At 39.3% G+C, this 23641-nt stretch overlaps 1 protein-coding gene and 1 long non-coding RNA gene across 3 annotated transcripts in view; both read left to right on the plus strand.

The window, feature by feature from the left end:
* LOC101174955 (potassium voltage-gated channel subfamily H member 4) overlaps positions 1 to 18719 on the plus strand; it is a 49162-nt gene extending 30443 nt beyond the window's left edge. Inside the window, exons 8-16 of one of the 2 annotated variants that reach the window (XM_011487937.3) lie at positions 526 to 720; positions 2380 to 2579; positions 2807 to 3056; positions 3138 to 3352; positions 11258 to 11296; positions 11807 to 12177; positions 13673 to 13764; positions 15434 to 15510; positions 16890 to 18719. In XM_011487937.3, coding sequence (XP_011486239.1) covers positions 526 to 720; positions 2380 to 2579; positions 2807 to 3056; positions 3138 to 3352; positions 11258 to 11296; positions 11807 to 12177; positions 13673 to 13764; positions 15434 to 15510; positions 16890 to 17846 — 2396 coding nt within the window. In that variant the 3' untranslated portion in view covers positions 17847 to 18719. The remainder of the gene's footprint in view (positions 1 to 525; positions 721 to 2379; positions 2580 to 2806; positions 3057 to 3137; positions 3353 to 11257; positions 11297 to 11806; positions 12178 to 13672; positions 13765 to 15433; positions 15511 to 16889) is intronic. The other variant, XM_004080237.4, reaches the window with a different exon arrangement.
* A 2117-nt stretch (positions 18720 to 20836) lies between these two features.
* On the plus strand, positions 20837 to 21979 carry LOC105358628. The gene is made up of 4 exons (XR_912204.3): positions 20837 to 20959; positions 21066 to 21150; positions 21236 to 21346; positions 21805 to 21979. It is a non-coding gene; the product is annotated as an uncharacterized LOC105358628 (long non-coding RNA).
* The last annotated feature ends 1662 nt before the right edge of the window (positions 21980 to 23641 follow it).

The raw sequence follows: 23641 nt of genomic DNA on the forward strand, positions 1-23641 counted from the left end.
GAACTGTCTAAAACCAGATTACGAGCTGGAAGCAAGCAGCCTTTTCTTTTTTTTCTTCTGTTTAAAAAAAATAAAAGCTCATCAAATGACAGCACGCCTCTTTTTTGATTATCATCCAAGAAAAATCAGAGATTATCCTCTTGATGCTTCTCATTTAAGCATGTTCACATACTACTGCAGATGTTGACAACAGCAGAACATCATGTTGCACAATGAGATGCAGTCAGCATGGGTTTTTAACAGCTCATGCTTGTGTATACTTCTTTGTATCTCAAAGGAGATTAGATCATTCCTCCTAACACACGGCTGTTTTACAGCAGGAAATGGTTGTAGCATGTCCTGCATCAACAAACCGCCTTCCTCACTCTGCATACAGCCTTTTTTTCTGACACACAACCAGAAAGACATTGTTCTTTGTCAGACACCACATCCAAGGACGATTTTGTCTCTAACATCCACCCCTGTGTTGGCTGACATGCTGCTAACAAGATCCTTATTGTTTGAACACTGTTTCTTGTTTTGGAGGATGGCTCCACGAGCTGGGGAAGCGACTGGAGACTCCCTACATTAACAGCACAGCAGGTGGTCCGACTGTGCGCAGCTCCTACATTGCCGCCCTATACTTCACCCTTAGCAGCCTGACCAGTGTGGGGTTCGGAAACGTCTGTGCCAACACCGATGCAGAGAAGATCTTCTCCATCTGCACGATGCTCATAGGCGGTATGTCTGACACCAGGTTGTCATCCTCGCATGCCGGTGCAGGGAATTCAGCTGGGATTAGGTGGAATTTAGCTGACCTTTAAATCACAGCTTGCTGCCATCTTTCAGAAAAAAAGATTATTTAAGCAAAGGTGGAAACGATGGGTGCAACAACCCAACAAAGACTTGGTAAACCTTTATGTTTTTGTAAAAAAAAAATGTTATGTACTGTGCAAGGTGACAAACCAATTAAAGATGGGATTTTATTGATGCTGAAAGCTCATGGTTCTATGGGATTAAAATCTACCTGGAAATAAATGAGTTAATATAAAGGGACTAATTAAAAAATAATGGTGTCCCACCTGAAACTGAACTATAGTTGTAGCACAACAAAAATATTTTACCACAGAGAAAGGAATCTGTAACCAGTAAAAATTGCCAAATTAGCTCTAATTCTGAACTAAAGTTACATCTGATTTATTTTGTCTTTTTGCCAATTTTTTACTGTCTAACAAATTTAAGAGGACAGTTTTTTTTATTTCAATCCTTTGACCTTTACTTCTTTTTTCAAACAATTAATTAATTTCAATTAATTAATTACTGTAACCAATTTTGTGCAAGTCATTAATTAATGTACATTTCTGAACAAAACCATATATATAAGTTGACCAGAAGGCTATTAACTACCAAGTAGTTTTATATTTGTTCCCTGGTAGGATTTTTGTGCCAGTGACCAATAACTAGTCATCGGTTTCCCAGAAAGACTCAGGTGTACTCGGGTACTGTTGGTTTTTGGGTTGTAAGGGCTCATGAAGGGTCTTAGAGAGAAGCCGCTACATCTTAAGGGGAACACAGATGCCAGCGGTAATCGGCTAAAACGCATTTATTTTAAATGCACCATTTGCACGTCCGTCTTCGCAAAAGTTCGGATGTTGTTTGTTTTCGTGGGTGAAACGCAGACATACTGCCCAGGCCGACTCTAGGTTGACGTTATGAAATGGGCACACCCTACAAAGAGCGAAAGGCGATGCATCAAAGATCGAGTCGTCTTACTTGCGAGTAGTAAAATGAGCTGCAAAAATAACTGTCATTACAAATCGTTCTTTTGGAAATGAGTATAGTTTACTGTGAAAAGCTTGAAAAAGCAAGGTACGTTGTGACCATAGAAAAATTGTTGTGTGTCTGTGTAATAAGTGTATCATGGAGTATTCGTAAGGCTAATGTACGTTGCAGGCATTTATGACGTTTGGTTGTTGTTATTGCACGGTGCCCTTCTGGTTCTGGTTAAGGCTTAATCAGTAAACAAGTCACTAGTTCATTTCCCAAAGCCTGATGTTGCTTTCACATTGGTTTTTGTTTGGTTCAGGCCAATTTGTTTCCTCATACAGTCTGCTTTGTTTGGTGTCTATAAAACTCATCTAAACTGTGGTCCGTTTAAAACAAGTGTACCAGTTCACACACTAGTGAACCCCCTAATGCGGTTCACTACAGTGTGGATGCAAAACAAATTAACCACAAAATGAAATTTGTCTGCTGGACAAAACACCATTAGCAACCATTTCTAGATCTTCTTTTTTAATTAGGACCAACTTTGCACCCAGAATTAATAAACTGATTGTAAAAACTTCAGTACTTTTTTCATTCCTTTCTGCTGTTTTTTCATGTATTTGGCTCTTGCAGCTCTGATGCACGCCGTGGTTTTCGGTAACGTCACCGCCATCATCCAGCGCATGTACTCCCGCCGGTCTCTCTACCACACACGCATGAAGGACCTGAAGGACTTCATCCGAGTGCACCGCCTGCCTCAGCAGCTCAAGCAGCGCATGCTGGAGTACTTCCAGACAACATGGTCTGTCAACAATGGTATAGATGCTAACGAGGTAGGAGTCCTCTTCAGTGTGATAGCTTTAGGAGGTGAGGCTCTCTGTCCTTAAGAGACTTCAAGGTTTAACAACCTGTTGGGAGATCCATCACTTATCCATTTTAATGTGTTGTTTTGCCAAAAGATAAAGAGATACCCCGCTGAAGTTGAGAAGAAGTGGTGATGCATTTTGTTACATGATTATCAGTGTGTGTCTGACTTGATTACATATCCTTTAAACAACAGCTCCTGCACAACTTTCCTGATGAGCTGCGGGCCGACATCGCAATGCATCTGAACAAAGACATCCTCCAGCTGCCCGTCTTTAAGGGGGCCAGTCGTGGCTGCCTGCGCTCGCTCTCGCTTCACATAAAAACCTCTTTCTGTGTACCGGGGGAGTACCTGATCCGGCAGGGTGACGCTCTGCATGCCAATTACTTTGTCTGCTCTGGCTCTCTAGAGGTGTTGAAAGATGACATGGTGTTGGCTATATTAGGTGTGTATCAAGGGGAAATACCAGTGAAATGTGTATGTTATAAAGTGAAGCCATCAAGTGATTCCTTATTTGGGATTTTAGGAAAAGGAGACTTAATTGGATCGGATTTGCCTGGGAGTGAGCAGGTGATCAAGACCAATGCGGACGTGAAAGCGCTCACCTACTGCGATCTCCAGTATATCAGTGTGCGCGGTTTGAGAGAGGTGCTGGAACTGTACCCCGAGTATGCCAGCCTGTTTGCCTCAGACATCCATAACAACCTCACCTACAACCTGCGTGAAGGCAGCCAGGGCGAGGTAACCAGCACACATCTACACAGAACCACGATGAAAAGACGCCATATGTGAAATTGTACATTTAAGATTTAGCTCCAGTGTCGACATTCTTTTGGCTATCTCAAATGAAAAAAAATACAAAATTAACCTAAGTCCAGTGGAAAAAACTGAATGCTTTTAAGTGGGCCTCGTTGTGTGAAAACTACGTTAGTTTTGGAGATTTGTAAAAAGTTTGAAAGCTGTTTTGGTTGGCAACATAAAATGTGAAGATATAGGTTTATTTATTAAAATGATGGTTTAATACAGAGTTGCAAACGCCTTTATTCCGACCTGTTTATCTTTTTTGTCCATTGTGCCATAATTTGTACAAAACTGGCAAAGAGAACATGAAAAAATAGACAAAAAGCTTTTAAACTGAAGCAAACTCTGTATTTTCTCAACACTATAGTCTGACAGTAGAATTGTGCACAGAAAATAATAAACAACAGTCATGCTGCCCCTTAAGGCACCTTTGTCACTCTCCTTGACATTGGTGCCCCCTTAGGTCTTCTCATCACTCTCCTTGACACTTGTTCTGTCACAGCAACCAAAGGCCAATTACAATGAGTGGGTACCACTGTCAGGCAGCGTCTCACCCCCCCCAAAGCACAGCAGGATGACATTACACCCACACAACCGACTCCCATCAGCAGCCGCTGTTGTTCTGAACCCTTGTTTAACAAATAGGTTGCAGAGAAGAGCAAACAACAACATGACAGTAATAAGGGTAGATACAAAATCTGAAATTTTCTATTGAGAAGTTTTGCAAAGACTTTTCAAAGAATATACTATTAAACTCTATTCTCAAATTTATTGTTATATTAATTCGTTGGCAACTACATTAGAAATATTTAATTCATAGTTTATGTTATCCAAAAAGACATTTTGATGTTTGGGGTTGTTAGTAATAAAGAATTAACATTGTAATACACTCAAAAGCTCAAAGTTGATTTTGCATGATGTAGTCCCTTTAAATAGGTTGAAGACCAGACCTTATTGTTGTTCAGGTGACAAGTGACAGTTTGAGGATTTTATTAAGATTTTATCTATTATAAATCTTTTTTTTTTCATCTGCACATGACCCCCTCATTCACATAATATTCATGACATTTTAATGTAAACTTACATAAACTGATGTTTGGAATAGTTGTTTCTTCTGGTTTTGGGCCTCAATTAAAAACCCACAACCCTACCCGCCAATTTTAACTGCACCCCCCTTAGTACATACACCCCTCCCCCCTCAATATATACATCCCAACATAAACACACACACATGCACACACACACTCTCTCAAACACACATACACGCACACACATTTTGCAAGGAAGGTGGGACCTAGGACCATCTGTCCCCTGCCTCTTCCCTGGTGGGGGGTACGGGCCCCTTTGCAACGGCGGCCGTGTCCCCGGGGTGCCGGCTTCCTGGGCCCGGCGGTGCTCTCTCCGCGCGGTGGGGGGGTTCACATTACATCTGAGCCGGGGGTGTTCGTGTCCCTGGGGGGTGGGTTCTGGTCCTTGCTCCTGAGTGCTGGGCCCCGCCAAATTTCCAACTGTGGCCGAGCCTGGTCGGGCCATATTTACAACACCCCTTGTGGGCCCTCTTTTTTCCCCGGGGTTCCCCCCTCCTGGGCGGGGGCGGCGGGCCCCTGCCTCGCTCTTCCCTGGACCAACCGTGGGCCGGGCGGATGGCTGCCTGGAGTGCGGAGCGGGTCTCCCTTGGGGGGTCCTTGCTCGTACCTGGGGTCGGGGCGGGGGGATGCCCGGAACTCCTGGGTGGTGGTGGGGTGCTCGTCTGGGGCTGTGGGCGTCCTTCTCCGGTGGGGCCCTGCGTTGGGTTCTCCCGGCGCGGCGGGGGGGCTGCTCTCCTGGTCGGGCTGGGGCGGCGCTCTCTTTCCCTCCGTGCCTCCCTGCTCTCTGGCTCTGGGGGCCTTGCGGCGGTCCTGCTGGCCCTGGCCTGGGCGGCGGGCTTGGTCGCCCGGGCGACGGTTGTTCCCTGCCGGTTCCCGTGTGGCGTTGGGGGGATTCCGGCTGCCGCTGCTGCTGCGGTGGGGGTCTTGGGGTGGGGATGGCTGGGCACTCTCCCTCCTTCTTTCCACGTTCCACCATCCATTTTAGAAGAACATAAACACTCACCTGAGCACAGGTGTTAGCTCACCTTTGCACTAACAGTTTGCTTTACTGAATGACTGAAATATTTCACACTAGTTGGTTTTAAGGCATAAGTATGCGTGTGAACACTATCTGTTTTGTATACATGTCGACATGTGTGTTTATAACATTTGAGTGTGTGTGTGGACAGGCTCCGCCCTTATTGTACTACATTTGAACCTTACCATAATGATTAACAACCAGTAAACTTGTTGCTTTATGCTGCTTCATGGTCTTATCCCCCTTCCCCTCCTATTATCACCCCCTACCCCCCCTCTCTCTAACGTCCCTCTCTCTTCTTCCCCTCTTTCCTTTTCCGTCCGGTCCAACACCAAAGACATGTTTGTAATTAATATAGGTTGGCCTCAATTACAAAAGGGGTTTATTCAGGCATACCTTTGGTTTGTCTGAAGATTAATAACCCCTCTTGTTAAAGTAAAATATGTCCAACCCAAGAGGCCCTCAGCTCTCATCTGACTGCCCAGTTGTTGGACAGGACAAGTTAAAAAAAAAAAAAAAACCCACTCCAAGAAAAATTGTGTTTCAGACGTTTTCAACATGTACTTGTGGGATTTTTGAGGATCGAGGAGATATATCACGACATAAAACTAAAATCAAAAGAGCCTTTCTGATAAAAAAAATAAATTAAATTGTTGTGAATCAGAAGCAGACGTAGAAGATACACTGTTTGAAAAGGAGCGTAGTTATGACGTATAGACTGGGCAGGCAGGCCACAAGCTCCCTGCTCAGTCCCCCCCACAACTTGGAGACAAATTTCTAATGATCTACTGGAACTATGCAGAACATATGTCCTAGCAAATGACACCATTTTTTTTAAAACTTTGATTAAAAATGTCATCATTAAAAGATTACTGGAAACAAAATAGTTAACAAGATGACCGGGGAGGGTCTTCAATCATCTCAAAACAAGTTCATAAGGGGAGTTTTTTTTGCTTTCATTTAAAGAACAATGTTTAATCCATTCTGCAACGTGACAGTTTTCCATCTTCACAGCTGCCTTTACCCCCCCGTAAGCTAAAAAACACAAGTTGGTGTTTCACTGTTACACGAAGACCACATCTCTGACTTACATGTTAAAGAAATACCGATATTTCCGTGTTTTTAGTTTATTTTTTGACCTTCAAAATGGCTCAAATGTAATGTTCAGAAGATATGTTGGAACTTTTCATGTATTTCCTCCTCTTGTTCACTATTCTTTGCAGCATTTTTTAGATGAATATTTTTGTAGAAAGAGCCAAAATGAGTAATTGTGAAGCTTTTTGTTCAATCAAAACTAATTATTTGTGTGTTGTGATGTGTGACTAAAGAACGACACTCCTCAAATTCTTTCACTCGTTTGTGTTCATTTGCTACCTCCAGCTTTTTGTTTTTGGATCCCACAGGCCTTTGTTTGTTTTGCCAATTAATTTAATCAATCGTTTTTAATTCAAGTGCGTTTCTTCTGTGTCACATCTGTTTGTTTGCAATTTTTTTGGCTTCCAGGAGTCTGAGATTGAGCTACAATTATGAAGAAATTGAAATCAGGATGGGTTTAATGGCACGTCTCTCACAGCTCACAGCAGGCATGCATATTTAAAATAACCTTTCATCAGTGGAGGGAAACTCACATGCGACCTCGGTGATGGACGAATGTTTAATTGGCCCACAAAAGCCATTAAAGAGGCTCATTATGATGTCCTTTTCGGGTTTGGGTTTCTGAATGACCTAATTGTCGGCTGCAGAAAGTTCACGTTGGTTTGATGCAAAACCTGGGAGAGACGCTTTTCATGATTTTCACGAGATGACGGGCGACTGTGCTGTCATCAACGAACGTGACATCCGATGCCCCCCCACAGGGATGAGACAGCAAATGAACATTTGCTGTGACTCTAATGGCCACGTCGCCACAGGAGGTTAATGAGGCACGGCATGTTAGGGGGTCCCTGGGGGGAGTTATGAGGATCAGCAAGTTTCTAAAGGCTGTCAGTTGTGGGGTTTCAACCAAAACACAAGGTGTTTTGGATGGTTCGATTGGGTAAACATACAAACTGTGAGTGGGCTCACCGGTTACAGAAAGTGTGACAGCAATCTGTCAAGGGAACATCCCACAAAAGCCGCCCAAATAGTTAATCAATGGTTAATTAGCAGTAATAATCATCTCTTATTTGTTACTTATCGTTTTGAATGGAAGTTCAAGTTTAAGGCATCTTTATTTATATTAAATCAATTATTTTTGAAGTTAATCAGAACAAAGTATAAAATAACAAACTCCTTTTAAACTTTATTAGTAACCAAAGAAGAACAAACATGAGTTCTCTCTTTTTTTCCCTCAAATATCAAGAAGAACTAAAAGAAAAATGAAAGAATGGGGAAAAAAACAGAAATAATCCAATGGTTATATAGGGTTAAGTTTGGAACTTTTCTATACAGCTGAAATGAAATAAAAGCTGTAAAATATTTTGTAAGAAGATCATTTATAAAAACATCCTAACCCACCTCATCGTTTAACGCTGGAGGGGCTCTAAGGGTTCTCTTTCTAGGCCACTGTGTCAGTCAGCGAGATTAAGACGAGAAAAGAAAAATGAAGAAAAAGATTATTTGTGTCAAAGATTTAATTAGCTCAGAAAAACTGGCAACTTGAAAGGGAATGAGTGTTGAAACAAAACAAGAAAGGGCCACGCCGTCTGCTGGATTCTTAGCATTTGGTCCTTTTGCATAAAATAACTTCAACAGAATATGAATTTCAATTGGCTCAAAGTTTTGATACCTCTGCCTACTTAAAGAGCAAATGTGGCAGCAGCATGAATAACATTGACCTTTATAGGGTTTGAGAACACAGACAATATACTTTGTTTATCTAAACTATGTGTTGTCCCTCAGTTGTTTGGTCCATAGACAAAAATGCACCATAATTAAGGAGACCCATTGACGAATTACCCATCCTTGCAATATAGTTTCCCTTTTGGGGCACATTTGGATTTACTGTATATTTATTTTAGTTGTTCAGATTTCCGTCTATCATTCTCTGGTGTTTCTCTTTTAGTTCATTCACCCAGAGCAGTTGTGACTGAAACAAACAGAATCCTAGAATCTTGCCAATCACACACACTCACAGATACAATTTTCTTTATTCCTAATATTGCAAATATTATATTATATATATTTATATATTATTGACACTCTCAATCGCCTAAATAAACTGTAAGAACTGTAAAATCCTCTTTTGGCAAATTCATGTTTAACTTTCAGAATAGAATAAAAATGTATTGATCCCTTAAAGGGCAAATTACCTTGTTACCATATAGATCTTTTAAATAAGAGCATACATGTCAGAAATAACACTAAAGATGCACCTAAAAAAATCAATACCAACAGCATTTAGTGTCTGGTGTCTATGAGGTGTTGTAGAGTCTAATAGCTGACAGGAGGAAAGATCTGCTAAAGGAACTCCTCAATGCATTGAGGGGTCTGGCAGAGAATGATGATGATGAGGAAGAGGATTGACCATGTTAGATTTGAGATTCCGTAGCATCCTTTTTTCACCCCCCACAGTCACAGACTGACGGAACGTAGCCGGATCTCCGCCCCAATCTGTCGGTCCTTTTCTTCTTCCTGTCCATATTCACTCCCTCAATCCCCCTGTCCCCCTACCAGCTCACCCCGCAGAAGTGGGCAGATGCCACAACGCTATCTTGAAAAACTCGTTAAAAGTCCTGCAAACTCTGAATGACCTCAGTCTCCTCGGCCTCTCCTGCGATCCCTGATCGCTTCTCCAGTGGCATTTTGTTGTTGCCAAGCTACAGCAGGCGGTCGTGTAAACCGGGGCTGCCCAATCCCGGTCCCCGAGATCTACCACCCTGCCTTTTTTTCCAGTTCACTCTGCACTGCTTTCTCCTGACTTGTTGACTCAGGTGTCTCCTCATTTTGATTGACTAGACACACCTGATCCAGGTAATTAGCTGCATGAAGCTGCAGGAAAATAGGCAGGGTGGTAGAACTTCAGGACCAGGGTTGGGCAGCCCAGGTGTAAATGTTGCTCCCACAGACCGCTTCAGACCCAGAAGTGGTGGAAATTTGTCCAAAAAAGAGCAGCAGGCACTCGCTGTGTGCAAAACAAGTTCATGTTTGTCAAAAACAGGTTAAAAATAGTATTAAAAAATAAAAACAGGTAAGCTAACACAGAGCTATGGTAAATGGCAGCCTTACATGGTGCCAGTTGAAAAAAGCATTTCTAATGCTTAGACTAATAATAATAATAACAGTAAAATAAAACTTTTATTCACACCTGTCCTGTTCTTTTATTATGGTCTTTATGAACCACAATCACTAATTAGTTTGCAAGTTAAACAGAAAACACACTTTGATGTTATCTACTGGTCACTTATACAGGCTGTCATTGAAAAAATTTGGCCTTATACATTTATTTATATTTGTCTTACTATTTGTATCTCACCTCAAAACCTCCGTGAGTGGAGAAAGACACTCAGGAGGCTTTTATTTGACTATTCTCACTGTTCTTACAAAGACTCATTTTAAATTTATAAAAAGGGTTTTATAAATAATGTTTTGACTGATTGATTGATTGATTGATTGATTGATTGATTGATTGATTGATTGATTGATTGATTGATTGATTGATTGATTGATTGATTGATTGATTGATTGATTAACTTATCCTTCGTTGTGGATTTAAATTTTTTAAAAGAACTGAATAAAATAGGAAGAAGCCACTTTTGAACCCTTTAACTGACCACTTGAAAGAATTGAAAGAAGTCCCACTGAAATATCCCAGCAAACCTACTTTGCTATGTGGGACACCTGTAGAAGCAGCGGCTCATTAATTGGAGGGGCTCACATATAGCCGTTTGGCACCAATGCCTTCCATGCTGGCTCTAAAAGCATTCCAATATGCCTCAGGGTTCGTTTTCCTCGTCAGGAGAATTTGACCTTGTCTGAAGAGACTTGCATTTTCCAACTGAACTGATGTCACGCCGAATTTCCCTCCATTACTACTTTAGCTAAGGTCTATTTTCAATGTTTCATCAATTGTTTGGGTGTAATATTGTAATATTGGGTGTAATTTGAGGCATTTTCTTCACTCTAGGAAGCATTCCTACTGTCATCTTGTAATCTGCCAACCAGCTAGCTTGAGTCCAACACTCCAGTAATTATTAAGTATAAAATTAAGTGTAGAAAAGTTTTTTTTTTTTTGGAATTCAATTTTAGCAGAAGAAACTTCAAACAATTGACTCAAAGACTTAAAAAAAAGGTTTATTCAGTAAATATGTTTAAGTTTTGTAAATATACACAGGTGTGACGGAGAATTATATAGGGTTAAAAATAGTAAAATATTTATTAATTTTTGTAATTAATAATAAGTTGTGATTTTCTTGGAATAAAATTGTATATTTACAAAAAAACTGATCCCGCAAAACGTTTGAGTTTATCCAATTTGTCTGAATTGTCTGCAGTATCAAAATAACAGTTAATATTTAATGTCATTTTAAAAGTTAAATATAACACCGTTTTCACAAATGCATGACTGTTTGACATAGGAATTTATGATTTATTTTTTCATAATTGTGTGACTTTATTCCCTGTATAATTTTGAATATTTTCTTATTATTTTAAGACCTTATTATTATTTGTTTATTTTTCTTTCCTAATACTCCGTCATACACAGGTGGCTTACTTATAAAGAAACTTGTTTGACCATCTGCTTGTTGTTTGAAATTGCAGGGCTTTAACAGATTTTCCAGGTCACCAAGACTTTACCATGTGAGTACCTAGCAAATTTAGTGTTGATCCAGTGTTGTTTCTGTGCAAATAAACTTTTTCTACGCATGTGGCTTGATTTCTGCCTACTCTAGCTAATAGAACATGAATACAGAAGCCACTGTGCAGCAGGAAAGCTTCTTCAATGTCTTCCCGTACAAGTTGGATCTCATATAGAACAAACTGTTCTGTCCCTGGAGTTTCTTCACTAACTGGGTCAATAGCGCTCCAAATGGAAAACCTTGTGGGCTACTTTCCTCACAACGAACTCTATACTTTTGCTCTTACTATGCTTAAAAAAAGGTTCACGGGCGTAACTTTATTAGTTATTGAAGTCAGAGCAAAAATTTATGATATTGGGGAATCTGAAGGAGAAAAAAAGTCAAATTATCTGACAAATTAGAATAATATACATATAAATGCAAATAGTTTGATCAGAGTGGAACTTTTTTGAGTATAAACGTGTTTATGTTTGCCATTTACCCAGCAAATGTTAATTTATCTTCTTTTCAGCAGGAGCCCAGGCTGCCATCTATTGTGGAGACCAAAGGTGGCAACTTAGACGACTCCTTCCACCTTTCTCCAACCACGCGCTCTCGCCGAAACCTCCTGCTCCCAAACTTCACCAGCCCCGTCCGCCGCACCTCCCTGGGGAACCTGCTGGGGGACGAGCTGCGGCAGTTTAGTGCTCTAAGACGCTGCCGCTCGCCAAATCTTAGCCGAGGTTTCCTGGGTCAGAGCCCTCAACCACCTTCAAAGAAAGAGCACAGCAACTCTGGGTCCGCCTCCAATTTATCCAAAGGACAGTCAGAACCTGAGCAGAAGCCTTCCAAGCTGCTCATCCCCACTTTGACCTGCTCTGCACCCCCAGAACTTAGCCCAAGGTTTTGTAAACTCAAACATAACATGACAATAATAGATATACTTTTGCACTGCAGTGAGTGGATTCTTGCTGTTTGTTAAAGGCTGTGTCACACTTCCGTGATACATGCGGAATTTACATAATTCATAAGTGTTTCTTGTGTTCGTCATTCGTCGATGTGCGCAGATGTCCATAGAGGGTTTCGGCCGACGGGTCTTTACGTGATATCGGTTTGAGCTGTTTGAAATTTTTGCCAATCTTATACAAATGTGTGTAAATTTTGCTAAATGCAAACGCACATTTGTGGCATTCCATGACCATTCCACGTGTGTTTAACAAACTTTTCAGAAGGTGGATTGTGGGAAGGGGCCAGGTATGGTGGTTCCCGGATGCGACTATGCACACGTTTCTAGTCCTTCTCCCAGTCTTGGCGGGCCGCCTCGCCTGGTGCCTAGAAGCTGACTTAGAACTGGTGCAGACAGGGGAATCCAACTGTTTAATCCAGAGGTGGGCACTGAGGGCCGCATTCCTGCATGTTTTCCAGCATACCCTGCTCTGGCATGTTCTAATTGGCTGGACACACCTGAACCAGGTAATCAGCCATGAGTAGGGCAAGATTATTGGCTGGACACACCTGAACCAGGTAATCAGCCATGAGTAGTGCAAGACTATCTGGAAATCATGCAGACACACCGGCCCTCGAGGCCTGGAATTGCCCACCCCTGGTTTAATCAAAACAATGCATCGCCCACGGTGGGTGCTGACCATGGTGCTGAATTCAATGTGAATTCTGCTCAGGGCTCTGGATGTCAAAGTGAAGGAATTTAATGAAGCGTGGGTTTACGTGCTCTTTGCATGGTTCATTCATGATAACTTTTCATACTTTTTCCACGTATATTCACATATCACCAATTTTCATCCGCAAATTGTGTGTAGCAGAAGTGTGACATGGTCTTAAGTAGTACTTAAAGCTGCACTAAATTGATGATAATCAGGTAACAATCTAATTTTATTTCTTTCTCTAAACCATCTGAAACATTTAGTAAGGATAACATAAAAGATAAACTTTACAATAAAGTTTACATCCTTACAAAAATAACTGGTTCACCTTAATTCCAATAACTTCTTTTTTTTAATAAGTTTTTTCAGCAATGAACTTCTCAACTCCCGTCACAGTAACCTGCTTGGTTTGCTGAATGGAAACGGGATGTATTTGCAATGCATATTTCAGCAGATGTTGCTGCATGTCATTACCGAAGCACCTTATCCTCCAGGACCAGCCATCTGTGTTTATAATGTATCCCTAAGTTATCCAGTGAGCTTTGGACATAGGTAAAGGCAGGTTCATTCAGCTCAAATTTCACTCTCTTGCCTCAACAGTCTTCTCCTGACGTTTAAACCCACATGGGGTTCCTAAGCCACAGTGCTGAGCTGTCTTACAGCTCTTATGATAATTGAAAAAGCTCTACTGTTACATTAACCTGCGTTTTCCTTCTGCTCCTTGTCACTCCTGCCAGGGTTGTAGATGGCATCGAAGACAACGGGCACACGTTTCAGTTCACAGTGGAACACGGCGGGCCTGGTGCCAACGCAGGCAGCACCACCCACGGTAAGTCAAACTGCCTCCAGCTGCGAAGGTCACATGCCTGCCAGGTGGCTGGGAGGACGCTCATGAGGTCAAACAGCGAGACAAGCCTGCCTCCTTCTGGGGAAATCTGAGAACGAAGCGGGATGGAATGACAGGAGAGTGTGGAAAGACTCAGAGAGGTCATTTAAGGACTGGGAAGGTCAGAGGGGCTGAAAAAGGTAGTCATCCAGGTTGGGTGGCCCTGAAATGCAAATCACAGCATCACTAGTGCAAAAGCATAGTAAAGATCACATTAAAAAACATAATATTTTAGAAATTAAAACAAAATTCCAGAAACTAAGACATTTGGAAAAAAATAAAGAAATTTCCAAAACTAAAAATGAAATATTAAAAAAAAGAGAAATAACATAAGAAACCAGAAAATTTCGGTATTACCGGACATCACTGATTGGACAATGATCATTGAATTTTGAAAAAGGGGAAAAGCAGACCGGTGTTTTGCTTGAACTGGGCTATAGAGTCTCTTATGCAATCCAAAGCTTAAAGAAATATCTTATTGCCGTTTCAAATGCCTTTCAGTTGAAAAGGTAAACAAACGTCACCATCCAATTAGTGATGTCCCATAATACCCACATTTTCTGGTAGATACAAGTAAATTCTTTAAATTACTTTTGTTTTTCCAAATAGTTTCCTTTTTATTTTGTTTCATTTTTTTGGAATGATGTTTTGGTTTCTGGAAATTTGTTTTGATTTTTTTATTGTTTGTTGTCATCTTTAATGTGTTTTCGCATCAAGTGATTTGTTGATGTGATTTGCACTTCAGGGCCACCATAGAAGATTCTAATGCTCGCTGACTGATTAGCAATCAGTTTGCAACCAGTTTGTTTCTTTAATTCCTAACCCACCGGTGCATTGTGTAGGTCAGATCAATAATTGGGGCCTTCAGGACTGAAAAACTTAGAATTACTTTGACCAACTATAATTTCAATTACCGAGGTGTCATTTTTTTATAAATAATTTAGCTTGCATATGTTGTTTGGGGTTTTTTTCAGCATTAGAGGCTGTTGTTGTTTAGCGTTCCTTAAGTTTTGTATTTATTTATTTTTTATTTATTTTCAAGAACCCTCTAATTTTTTTTTTTAGTATTCAGTCATATTCTGGAAAAGCGGATGATTTCAAACGAAATGTTTCATGTTCTTATAGCTTAAAAGGTACTAAAGTGCAGTTTTAAAGATTGTCACTTTTTATTTCTTTTTATGAGTGCTGAATTCTTTCTAGAGAAAACCATTGGTTGAAATATTTGCCGCAGAAAATCTTGCTGCACTCTGCACAACATTTTTGTAAAATTGTTACATTTTTACTGGGACTACAGTTTTGAAAACAGATGACGTCAATTGAAATATATTTCTTAGAAATCCCTCAATTGAACACAGAATGTTTAAAAAAAGCAGGGGAAAAGTAGAACAGCCGTCTAAAAAGGTCAAACTTTTACAAGAGTTGCATGATTCTTCAAAAATAATCTGATATTTTCTTTTAAAATATTTTTATTGTAGCTTACCAGCATTGAATAATGTATGATCCAAGGAAAAACCATCTGATTTTTAAAAAGTATATAAAGACACTTATTAGGATCAAAAGGAATAAATGTCTTTGTGTTGCATTTTCTAGTTTCTTTCTCTCGTTTCTCCAGAGTCCAGACAAGCCAACGCTGCTCTGCTGTTGGAGACTGAAGAAGTCAGGCAAAGCATTAACCAGCTCAACCTAAAGGTACAGCTGACGAGCACAGACTTAAAACTTAAGGCCAAGTTTGCTATGATTCTCCATAGAATAAATGTAAAAATATGAGATGATTCATAGAAATGCAATCATTTGTGGGCCAGATTTAGTTTTAAAAAGTGGCATATTTAGGAAAGCAGCATTTTGTTTATAGACATTTTGATTTGTCTAAATCGATGTACTTGTAGCTACACAATGTTCTGGCCTGTATCTGCACTATTACTTGGTGAATGAAGTGAAAGCAGATGCAGAAGAGGATCCAGATGGGTGCAGCTAGATGCTGTCTAAAGGCAATATTCATTTATCAGCAGGACGTCCCCTGCAATGCAGAGGACGACTGAAGTGCTGACTCGACAAACTCTCAGCTTATGATGCTTCTAAATCTACTTCCCAAACGTCTATTTTTTTATGTTTGCCTAATTTTACTATATTTTCTTTGATTGCTACTCTAAGGGGAAACTATCTTGTGATATAAACAATCATGACGACTTTTGATTTCTTTCGTAAATGCTGGTAAATCCACAGAAATGTTGAAAAACAACAAAGCTACAACAAAACTGGTTAAATTACCTATTTTCCAGACTTAGAAGGCTTTTCCAGTAGAATAGTTTCACATATTCAGTTTTTATAAGGAAATCAAACTTCCTTGAGAAGGAAACGAGAAGGTTTTTTAATTTTGGGTGGTTTAGGAGTTTTAGGAGTTTAAGTTCATTATCATTTAAAACACATTACTTATGTTGCTTTCACGCTGGGAAAGATTGACATACTTGTCTGAGAATGTATAGAAAATTCATTTTAAACACATGAGGCACACACTATGTTTTGCTATGATGTTGTGTTTTAGGTGAATTTTTTCACTTTACTAGTTAGAAATGATATAAAGAAGCCATAAAAAGAATGTAAAGCTATTCATTTGACTTCCCTGTGGTCAGAAGAGTAGCATTAGATAACAAAATCAGCCAAATTGGCCCTGGGAGTCCAATTCTGTGGCAATATGTGTTTCTCAGGCTGGAAATGGTGGCCATCTTGGAAAATTTTCCATGTTTTTTTTTAATTTTCCAAGTAGCTCACAGGCAAAAAAATTGTGGGCATGCCTACTCTACACATATGGTCACAGGGCACCAGTTAAGTAGAATTAACTACTTTGGTAATATAGACCAAAATGTGATGTCCACGCATATGGACGCCAGGTTTTGAGAGATTGTCTTTTTTTAACTTTTATTCTACCCCACCTTTGCCCAATTACCTGGGACAGCCTCCGGCAACCATGTGACCCCGCAAGGGATATAGCGGGTTAAGATAATGTATGGATATATGTGTGTTTTTTGTGATTCTAACATCATCGACCAACCTGTGCTTTGTTCACTCAGATGGGGAAATTAAACCAGGAAGTATCAGAGCTGACCAAAGGCCTGCACCAAATGATGAATCTGCTACAGGGCCACCTGTCTGTACGTCAGTACGGGACACCAATACCCTCCTGCTCATGTTCTGTCAAATTGGTTTCAAGTCATGCAGTACTCAACAAAACTTGCAAACCATCTAATTCTTCTTCCTACTGCCTCCAAAACGACCCTAATATCCCTAAAACCCTGCTGGATCAAAGTGAGTTGGGTGGAGAGCCTTGGAGCTGCAGTGGTACAGCGGACTCCCAAACTGAGAGTCATCAACTGTTTTGTCAATTAAACAACTATCAACCACTTTCTAAAAACTCTGTGGGTCTATGTCATAGCTGTGAGAAGATGACCTCACATCAATGGATGAGTTCACCTCTACTTAGCATCAGCCCAGATTACCAAACAGGAAGTCCTGGCTTTGCCCCTCACACACCGAACAAGCTATCAAGAGCTCCCAGTCCTGATCCAATGACCAGCCAGTCCCATCCCATTTTATGCTCACAGCCTCCCAGTGATGATGATGATGAAAACTCTTGCCTTTTGCCCAACACAAGTACATCCACACTATTGGAGCCGCCAGTCGCTTCTCACTCTCAGCTTCTTCAAGCCGCAAATGACACTCTGACTCAAGATACTGCAATTTTACAAAACGAGGACTTGCCCCGTACCCCACACCCTGTCCCCACCTCTGCACCTTTGCTCCATTATAAGGCTTCTGTGTCTTCACTGGATAAAGAATTACCACTGGAGGTCTCCTGTCTCCCACTCAGTGACACATCCACTTTGGAACACAACAGTTTGGAGTGTTTACTGGGAAACAGAGACTCCATGGAGAGCAGGGACAGCGGAAGTGAGTCCTCTCGAAGATCAAGCATCGGTGTCCAGACTCAGAGCTCTGAGCAGTCCTGCTGCTTGGACCTCACAGAGTGAGGGTGGACTGGAACAAAGCAGGACTCAGAGATGCTTGTTTTGCTAATACAGTGTTCAAAAATTAGATTTAGCTAAAGATCAGAGAAGGGGCTCTGCGTCCTGCTCTTTTTACATCTGTGTCCTTCTATGCAAAAGCATGCATTTGAGCATCATCTGGGCTGCACTTGTGTTTACTTAACTAAATCTCCACACCGACAGTTGCAGTATGAGTTGTATATTTTCTATATAGAGTTTTGCTGTCAATGACACCTGTTACCTCTTTGCACGGTAAAGTATTTCTACTGTTTTGTTTTGTTTTTCCTAAGGAAAGGCTTTTCAGATCAATGTGGAAGCATTCTACATGGGCAACGTATTGATTGTGTTCACAGATACTGCATTTGTATGGCAGATAGGTCAGAGTTATTTCACTGTTTTATTATTCCAAAGAACAAAAATGACTATTTCCTTTACTTCTTCGAAATATCCACAAAAATCATTTGGAAAATTGTCTTTTTTCCTATTTTGAACATTTGGCTCTTTCAGTTTGGCAATTTGTTTAACTATTTTAAGAATTTAAGCCCACACTTTATCAACCAGTGTCATAAATATAATCAATTCAAGCTATAAGTCCAGTAAAAATTCCTCTTTGAGGCTTGAAGTATAAATGAATGTCTTCACTCTCTTGTTTCTTTAGATTAGAAACTTCATATATTTTTTAAACACCTGTGATGAACAAGCTGCTGTTAAATTAACATCTAAACATTTAAGGAAATGTCCTTTTAGATATTTAAGGCCTGTATGTTTTCAAAATGTGAATGAAAGACATATATTAATATATATAAGAATCTTTTTAAATGAGTTTTATTTTGGCTGATAAAGTAAATATGAAGGAAATGTGTAGTCTCCTTTATGTGCTGTCACTCTCAACATACAATCTCTTTTAAGACAACTGAAAATTTGGGACTTAAGGACATAAAGTTGAAGCTGGAGCTTCGTCAGGATCAGGACTGTCCATGCTACAGTTAGCTGTTCTCACAGTTGGATCAGTTGTGCTACCAGACACTCGAACAGTGCAGTGCTTTGGTAGACTTTTGGGTGTGGCGCCTGTCCAGATCTAAATTATCCAGGTCCAAACTAGAATGACTCTTTCATTATGTGCGTCACCCAAATCAGAGGAAAAGGTAAGATGACGGGATCTTGTGCAGCCAGGGTTCATTTTTTCCACAAATAAACACTGTGTATGTTGAGATTTCATGACAACATTAAAGAAAAAAATTATTAACAGTTTATTGACTTTCTTAGATTAGGGAGAAACAATATAGATCTAAAACATTATTTCTCTCATTTTCTTCCTGGTGGTCTAACGTGTGGACCTACTAAAAATGAAAGCGACCAAACTTTTAATTGGTTATCCAATAAATTGTTGGTATTTTAGACAACTGTATTTTTTTTTAAAGCTTTAAAAATCTCTTTTCCGTTATATGGTATATTTTCCATTTCCTCTGTCTGCAGCTGTCAGTCAGAACATAACAGAAGGTTTAGTGAAAGGACTTCCCTTCCCAGCAATCATTGTGTTTTCCTGTAATCCTTGACTTACTTTGATAAGTCTGTCTGGGTAAACCTATGCCGTCATTTTACGGTAATCAGAGTTTTGTCACCTTGTAAATAGAGACATAGTGATAAGCACATTCAGGACAGGAGACACAATACTCAAATTGACCTGGTCTGGTACTGGTACACTCCAGCCCTGCCCTTTCTTTTTCTTGGCTGCAACATCCAGGTAACTTTTTTTAAAGAAACATGCAATAATACTTGGTAAGCTACTGTTACTCTAGCCTGTAATTTGTACACTGGGGATATTCTGAGGGACTTTTTGGAATTGCACAACATGAACGACAATGATTGTCTGTTCTTGCAACAAGAAATGTGCAAATAAATCATAAAAAAAACAATAAAAGGCTTTCATACCAACATTAGCTGAAAAAAAATATGCTCTGCAACAAGCTTAAAAAAAGCCACATTAGGGAGAAAATAAAACATTTCTGAAGCTATTTCCTGTAACTTACATTACAGAAATTAGCTGTATTTTCATTTCTTGTCAATGAATGTGTTGCATTATCCAATTCTTAATTAAATTAACTGAAAGTTTTAGTCATAATGACTATAAACTTTTGAAAGTACTTTCTTTCAGCTTTTATTAATCTTGTACCGCCATTTAATTGTTTTATTTTTTGGCAGTTTTAAACTAAACTGTAGCTTTCTGTCATTTCTACTGAAACGGTTTCTGTTTCAAGCATGCTAACAATACAAATGGTAAAAAAAACATAACAAATGTCACCCAGGGGCCCGAAACCTGAGGCGCTCAAGAAAAATAACCATTTGTTTCAGTTAATTAAGTTATGTCATTAATGTTTACATGTTTTACAAGAGATTTAACTGAGCAAAAAGATGGTAAAATGTTTAATCATCTTATCATCAAAATAAGCTTAAAAAGCACATAATCTAGATACCGTTCAGAAGCAGCTTTTATTGCATTTATATTTATATTTCATAGTAAAAGGAGATAAAGGATAAAAAATTCTCAATAAGGATAGAAAAGGCCACATTTGATTTGGCGTTCTTGCATTTTTGATTTAAGTATATCTGCTGCAGCAAAAGGATCTTATTTGACTTAGGGTGTTTTATTTTGAAGGGAATTTCATTGTTCTGCCATCAAAAATAATACGATAAAACTATTATGCTTCAATTATTGTGGATGTTTAAAAACTACATTTTATAAATGCATGGCTTCATGGACATTTTTGTTTTTTTCTAAACGGTAAAGCAGCGTACCTTTCAAACCAAAATTCCTACCAAACTGATAAATATTAACAAGAAGTTGAGTATCTTTCCAACTTTTTTAATAGATTTAGTTTTGAACTATGCCGTTCGTGTGTGCATGTTGTCATGTGTGCATTTTCCCATCTGTAAAGTTGGGGGGGGGGGGGGGGCGTGAGACGAGCCAGATGATCATTTTGATAGTTAATGATTCTTTTGTAGTTCTTTTATGTTGCAATAGAGCCACTATAAAAGCTGGCTTCAAATCCGCTTGTCACTCATTCAAACTTTCAAACCTCAGAAGCAAAGGTTCTCAGGTAAGATTGGTTTAATGTTGAAATTAAAGAATCATGCTCTCATTAAGCTCTAAAATAATTTATTTTAACCTTTTCCTTTCTCTTTCTGTCATTTTTTTGTATTCAGATTTCTTTTTAGAAAGGAGACAAAGTGTTCATAGACATGAAGCCTGCTATTCTGTTTGTTTTGGTTCTGGTGCTCATCAGCCAGAGTGAGTCCTTCTGAAAAAGACTTTTTGGAAAAAGTTTCTAATATCTGTGAATTAAATTTTAAAAAGTGATATTTTCATTTTTAAGGTGATGGTTTAAAATGTTACTGTCATGGATGGGAGGGTTGTCCCGGTGAAGTCCACGACTGCAAACCTGAAGAAACTGTGTGTCTTGGGACTGTCTTTCTTCAAGTTCCTGGTGAGTTTGGCTCTTCTTTTGTCTACAATTTAACCCACTACAATGAAAATCGTGTTTTTGGTGTTTTTAACATGTTCTTGTAGCATTTCTCTCATGATGGTGAACTCATATTAAGAAAACTAATATTAAGGTTGGATTTTTGAGTATTTATTCATACAAATTGTTACGAATCAGGAGCAGACGAAAACATGAAGCTGGAAAAATCTTGTCACAGTTACGCAGGTAGAACCAGCAGGCTAAAAACTCCTTACTACTGTCCAATCCAATAGATCCACTTCTAAACAAGTACATCCGTGTACCTCTTTACTTTCCTCGTCTGAGCTGGCATCTGGCTCTAAACTGTACAGCTGGATGTTGCACTGGTAATGTTAGGCTGGGGGTGTGAGGGGCTGTAAGCCAACAGGAGAGAGTGTAAACCACAAAACTGAAACAACTAATTGACAGTTAATCTTTCACAGGTCGATACTTGAAGAGATGTGCAGAACCCAGCGCATGCTCAAACCTGAACGTACCTGGTGTTGTGTATTCCACTTGCTGCAGGACTGACTTGTGCAACTGATGCGCTGAAGTCAGTCAAAACTGCTTTGTCATTAACTGATGTCTTCCACAATAAAACAGTGTTTTACCCACATTTGTCTGTTGTTGCACAATTGTTTTCAAAGAAATTTCATATTATTTGCTTTTGAGTATATAGGGTTAATTTGGTCTTACATGTTTAAATGCAATCAAGTTGATAAGCAGTCAATAGTCAGTTATTTGTAAGCATTTTTATTAATGTGGGACACATCCAGATGGACACTTTGAAGTTAAAAGTAGCAGACTTTGTGCTCATAAATTATAATTAAAAGATAAAATCTAAAAAATTAATGTGGTATCGGCAGTAAGCAGTTTTATGAACCTAATGTAATCATTTTTAAACGAGAAACATGTTTCACCCTTGTGCTATCCTAGGCACTTTAACATTGGGAGTTGGGTCATCTAGAACCACTAGACAGTGCTCTGAACCTTTTTTCTTCAATGATTTGTGAACCTCACTGGTGTCCATGGATTACATGAAATTTTTCCACCTTTATCCAGCTTTGTCATGGTAGGAAGAACACGTCAAAGTAAGGGTGGGGTCATCTAAGATAACACACAAGGGTTAAGATTGAATTAGAAAATAAGGGTGAAAAATACTTGGACTTATACCATGCTACGGGTGAATACTCAATTCTGATTGGCTGCAGGGTGGATTTAAAAAGGGATACACATACCTCAGTGATATACCACACCTAAAAAAGAAGTTATGGCCACATAGCCCAAATGTTCTATATCACTGCACTGGCTTCTTTGTAACAGACTTTTTCTTTATTATCTGAACAAAAATAAGTGGGAAATAGTGACCTTTCTATCTGAACTGATGCTTAATTGAACCTTTTTTATTTATTTATTTTTGCTTGTCCTGTCCAACAATTGGGCACACAGACAGCAGCTGTGTTGGATACATTTTACTGTTACAAAAAGGGGTTGTGGATCTTCTGACACACAAGGTGTATATTTGAATAAACCCTTTTGTAGTTTAGGCTAAACTTTATTCATATTGATTACATTTGTGTCTTTTCTTTGTTGAACTGGACAGAAAAGAGGAAGAGGAAAGAAGGAAGGATGTTGGAAACTAAACAGTCATTAAGCAACAAAGTGCTGGAGGGTTATCATCATTACTGTCTGGTGTAAATGTGAGTCAAAAGGGGCGGGGCCTGTCCACACAGACACTGAAGTGGCTCCAAAAACCTTCATATAACATGCTGAACAGACCTATTGGTTTGATCATACAGTCAGTTACAAAGCGGCAGCTACAGTTCCCAGAACAGATAAGGGTTATGGGATCTGGACATAAACAGTTCCTTTTTTTTTATTATTCCTCACCAGAAACTGTGACTCGTCTTTTTTGGTATTGCATTCTCACTCAAACATTTTGGAAAGATTTGACACATTTTATAACAACTTATCTATGTGAAGACTATAAATTATACTGTGAACATATTATTTTTTTATATATTTTACACAAGGTAGATTTAATGCAGAGACAATTTATATTATTTTATTTATAACATTTGAAGCATGGTCACTTTTGACACTTTAACAGATTCCTTTACCTTAATTATTTTTGTTGTCTTTTTGTTGCTATTATTGGGGCTTTTTTTGTTCATTTTCCTGGCAAATATGAAAATTTTGTCTTTTACACATAGTGTGGAGTGTTAATGTTTGGTATTTTGTATTTGCAATATTTGTCAATAAAGTTGATTTAATAAAAAA

The sequence above is a fragment of the Oryzias latipes genome, chromosome 19, assembly GCF_002234675.1.
Source record: "Oryzias latipes chromosome 19, ASM223467v1".
In the NCBI taxonomy this organism is placed as follows: domain Eukaryota; kingdom Metazoa; phylum Chordata; class Actinopteri; order Beloniformes; family Adrianichthyidae; genus Oryzias; species Oryzias latipes.